The 4,920-nt window shown below is 43.8% G+C and overlaps 1 protein-coding gene across 1 annotated transcript; it reads right to left on the bottom strand.

The window, feature by feature from the left end:
• Nucleotides 907-1,989, bottom strand: LOC8062574 (ethylene-responsive transcription factor 1B). The gene has a single exon (XM_021454449.1). The coding sequence runs from the start codon at nt 1,938-1,940 to the stop codon at nt 1,131-1,133; it is 810 nt and encodes a 269-aa protein (XP_021310124.1). The 5' UTR covers nt 1,941-1,989; the 3' UTR covers nt 907-1,130.

Genomic DNA, 4,920 nt, shown 5'->3' with positions numbered 1-4,920 from the left:
ACCTAAAAAATTTTCATCCATCACATCGAATTTTTGGACACATGCAAAGAACATTAAATGTAGATAAAAAAATAAACTAATTACACAGTTTAGTTAAAAATCGCGAGACGAATCTTTTAAGCCTAGTTAGTCCATGATTAGCCTTAAGTGCTACAGTAACCCACATGTGCTAATGATAGATTAATTATGCTTAATAGATTTGTCTTGCAGTTTCCTGAAGAGCTATGTAATTTGTTTTTTTATTAATTTCTAAAAACCCCTCCCGACATCCTTCCGACATATCCGATGTGACATCCAAAAATTTTTAATCTCCAATCTAAACAGGCCCTAAGCCTCTCTCAGATTGTTAAAAATATTGCTATCAGTATTGGTTCATGGCTGCCACGCTCTATATATAATATATCACAGTTTTTTTTAAAGGAGAAAAGGTGTAGGAAATCACTTGGAAAGTTGTTTCCCTTTGTTTGTGCAATGTTGGTTTATTTGTAATCTTACAGATCCCTACTTTCTCACTTTTTTTTTTGCTCCCTGATGTAAACTGTTGGTTCTTTATTGTAATGTATTGCAAGTAGTAGGGGGTAACTCTCATGTTTCTTCAAAAATAAATTACTTGAAAAGGTTGAAGCCAAAATGACAGACAAACACCTTGGGCCTTGGGAGCTCAAGAAAAGAAAGCAAACAGAAAGTATCTCAACGCCTCAACTAGTTAGTTTCTCGTACTCGGACATATTATGGTGACTTTGTTAATTATTAAATTTAATCTAAATAAAGAACTTAATAATTCTTTTAGGGTGCATGCTTGTATTTATATAGCTGAGTAGTATGTATTAGCGTTTAATTAGTGTGTACTCTCAGCCGTGTTTGAGAAAATTGACACAGGAAAACTGAAGCAACAGAGACCAGTGGTGGGGCCTGCACAGATTAAACACAAGCGAGTATATGTCCAAGAAAAAGATGAGCACAAGTCGTCGTCGATCTCGCAATTGGCGAGCGAAGACAGGGCAGGGCAGCAGGAGTGCTCTGCAATCTGCATGCTTTCTGAATTCTGATGGCAACTGAACTCGATCCACTACAACTAAAGCCTCGCTTCGCTTGCACGTTGCACTTGCAGGGCCGCCATTTACCATGGATTATTGCCAATCGAACTCGGACGACACCCGGAGGAGCTCGTCAAGGTAATCGGCGCCGAGGTCCTCCAGCTCCACAACGTTGCCGCCGGGGCACGGCGGCGGCTGCTGCTGTGGTGCGGCGGCCACGGCCACCTGTTGGTGCTGCTGCTGCTGCTCCTGCTGCCTCTTGTTCTTGTTCGGGGAGCGCTTGCGTATGGAGTGGCGGCGCTTGAGCGCCAGGACAGGGGAGCCGCCCGGGGCAGAGGCGGCGGCGGAGGAGAGCGCGAGCGCGCGCAGCGACTCCTGCACGCGCTCCACGGGGAAGTTGAGCACGGCGGCGGCGCCGCGCACGGAGAAGGCTGCCTGGTCGTAGGCCATCGCCGCGGCCTCGGGGCTGTCGAAGGTGCCCAGCCACACGCGGGCGCCCTTGCGCGTCGAGTCGCGGATCTCGGCCGCGAACTTGCCCCACGGACGCTTGCGCACGCCGATGAAAGGCTGCTGCTGCTGCTTCTTGGAACATTTGTTGTTGTCATCGCTGGTGGTGCGGTCGCCGTCGTCCGGCTGCTGCTGCTGCTGCGGCGGCGGCGGCCGCCGGCTGGCCTCGTGGCTGTTGGCCGAGCAGGCGGAGGAGGAGGACTCGGAGGAGGCGGCCTCCATGTCGTCTGAGAAGGAGTCGGACTCGGCGGCCATGTCGAGCATCAGCGCGTTGAGCAGGTGCTGCATGTCGTCCCCGCCGGTGTCCAACGCCGCGTCCGTGGCCATGGCGCCGCCGCCAACGCCGCCGTAGCTATGCATGCTGCCGCTAAACATGTAAGAGGCGTACTCCTCCATTACACCTATGCGTCGAGTGGTGCTCTGTTGTTGCCTACTCCTTCCTAGGTAGTGATGGATGGGAATTGGAGGCAAGGCGAATGCGGGTGGCTTTTATAGTGCTGCACTGCACCTGGGGGAGTGGATTGAACCGTCTGAATTTGACTAGTCTTTGGGATTCCGAGGGTGATGTGGACAGCCCGAGTGGGACCCGCAGGATCGACCGAAAAGGCAAGGCGCTGGGGGGGCACGTGACAGGCGCCCCTCTCTCGCGTGACGTAGGGCGGCTGGATACGACAAGCTCTGCTGGCGTCACTGCCCCTGTGTTCCAGCTGCTGCTGCTGCTTCCTCCTCCTTTCCTCTTCCAGGCTTCCTTCCTTCCACATTTCCTTCCATCCAGTGCTGGTGACGGCGATGGTGGTTGTACTCCAGCTTATTTATTGCGGTGCAGTGTATATTGATACTAGCAAAGGACTATCTACACATATTTTTTTTTCTTCATCCATGCCCTGCCAAAATTCAACAAATTAGATTTGTATCCTTCAGTTTTTTAAATTAATTAAATTCCTTGCAGAGAATAAATTAATTAAATTTATGGATCAGTTTTAGCCTATATTGCTGTATATGATCATCTGCCACCCGTGTTTAGTTTTAATTATAAGTTGAGGTCCTGTTGGATTAATTTGTTTCGACGAATGTACTTGTAGTTGCTCTGTTGATGCGTTGGTATTGGATATCCAAACTAATCTGCAGCGGACGTCTTTGATATCATGTACAACGGCGCGGCTAAAATGAATGAAGATAAAAACAAAAGGAGTTTGGGATTTTTGTTTTCAGAATTGGGTCAGGAAATAAAATGAATTGATCCTCACAGCAGGCATGTAGTTAACATTTTTTTTACTAAGAAATAGAATGAATTGACCTTCACGGACAGATGGTTAACTTTTTTTTCATATGACCATAATTCATACCATTCGACTCCATCTACAGTGGTGTTACTCAAACCAAATGTCACATGCAATGTGTACAAGCGAAAGGGAAAGACTATGTAAGACATGCGTGCTGAATCAATTTTGATTCATTTTCAAGCGAAGAAATTAAAGAAAGAAACAAACAAATGCCAACCACTACGGATTGTCTTCGGTTGGACTTTGGCAGGTGACAACGATGTCCAGGTAAAAGCTAATAAGGCTGCCCAGCTGGCAAAGCTAGGGTTTTTTTTTTTTCGAAAGGCCAAAGCTAGGGGTTTTGTATGAACACACCGCTCTTACAATAATCGAGCTAAAACACAGGAGCTAAACTAGCTATAGATAGTAGGAGTAGCATGCAAACGCCTAGTCATTTTTACTAGTTTATTTAATTAGTTCTTGTCCCGCATGACTAACGAGTAAAAAATGTTGAGATTAGCATGCAAACGCGTAGTCAAACAGATAAGGAGACTAATCTCATTAAAATTTCCCATTTTAACGCTGCTCTTGAAAGCTAAAAACACACGAGAACCTAAACATATATAGTGTGGATGTATAGTTTGTCCCTCCGTTACATATAGATTAAATCCTATTACTGCCATATGAGTAGTTATTCAGCTCTTTTCCTAAAAAACAGGTGCCTTTCAGGCGACGACGTGGTCCTTTAATCTTCCTTCGAGATTAATGCATCTTTCTGTCATTTTAGATTATCTGATGGCTCATAGCCATTACTTGAACGAATGTTATTTTTCAAGCAACTGAAAAATAGTATATGCCTTTACTCAGGCCTTGTTTAGTTCACCTCAAAAATCAAAAACTTTTCAAGATTTTCCGTCACATCGAATCTTGCGGCACATACATGGAGCATTAAATATAGATAAAAACAAAAACTAATTGCATAGTTTCCTTGTACATCACAAGACGAATCTTTTAACGGTAGTTACTCTATGATCAAACAATATTTGTCAAATAAAAACGAAAGTGCTATAGTGTCAAAATCCAACTTTTTGGATCTAAACAAAGCCTCAGTGGTAGTAGACGACTATATATGCCGCATGGAATGAGTGGGAGGCCCGGTCTAAGTCGCTTTGAAAACCCAGGATATGCTGAGGACACAAAAGTAGTTGCCATCTACTCTCTATACTTATTTTATAATACACTATAAATTTCTCATTTTACAAACAAATATAATTAAAAAAACACTGAAAATCACTATGTCTCTAAACAATGAAGTGTGCTATTCATGCTACAAATTAACAACAAATACTAGTTTTTAATAGATACATTAAATTTCCTTTATCCATACAAGCTTTTAGTGATTTTGACCTTATATATATATATATATATATATATATATATATATATATTATAGTACATTGCAAAATGAGATAAGCCAATGAGAAAACATGAGAGCATCAAGATGGTAACCTTTAGAATCGAAGAATCGATGGATGGATCGAAGAATGGATGGAGGAAGCAAAAACACTAGCTTGAAATTTGAATGAAAGCTCGGGGAGGAAGAAGCTGGCCGAGAAGTTGGTTGGGATATATATAGAGTGGATCTTTAGTGCCGGTCGGTGAAAAGAATCAGGACTAAAGGTCCATTTCTAGCCACGGGTCCATCCACCAGCCGGGACAATATCTTTACTCTCGGTTGGAGCCAAAGCCCAGGACTAAAGGTTAATCTTTAGTCCCGGTTATTGCTTACACCCAAGAGTAAAGGTCCTTTGCCACACAACCATAGCAAAGTAGCTGTTGGGCCAGGGCCTTTAATCCCGGTTAGGGTACCTAACCGAGACTAAAGGTTCTTTTAGTCCCAGACGCATAAAATTTCGGGACTAAAACTAATCTTGATAGAGGGATCTTTACTAGTGATATGCCTATTAAAACGACGACTATGTAACCAAAACATCATACGATGTCGTGGCGTAGTTGTTGACGAAGTCCATAGGCAACACTACCTTAAGTTGCACTGTGACACTACCTTAACTAGCTTGATGAAGCTCAATTAAATGTGCATATGCATGCTTCCA

The sequence above is a fragment of the Sorghum bicolor genome, chromosome 2 (genome assembly GCF_000003195.3).
Source record: "Sorghum bicolor cultivar BTx623 chromosome 2, Sorghum_bicolor_NCBIv3, whole genome shotgun sequence".
Lineage (NCBI taxonomy): Eukaryota > Viridiplantae > Streptophyta > Magnoliopsida > Poales > Poaceae > Sorghum > Sorghum bicolor.
Note: the sequence above shows the minus strand (reverse complement) of the source record. Positions and strands in the feature narration are given on the sequence as shown.

Excerpts from the sequence above, each read along its gene's own strand:
- LOC8062574 (XM_021454449.1), bottom strand. The coding sequence starts at position 1,940 with ATGGAGGAGTACGCCTCTTACATGTTTAGCGGCAGCATGCATAGCTAC.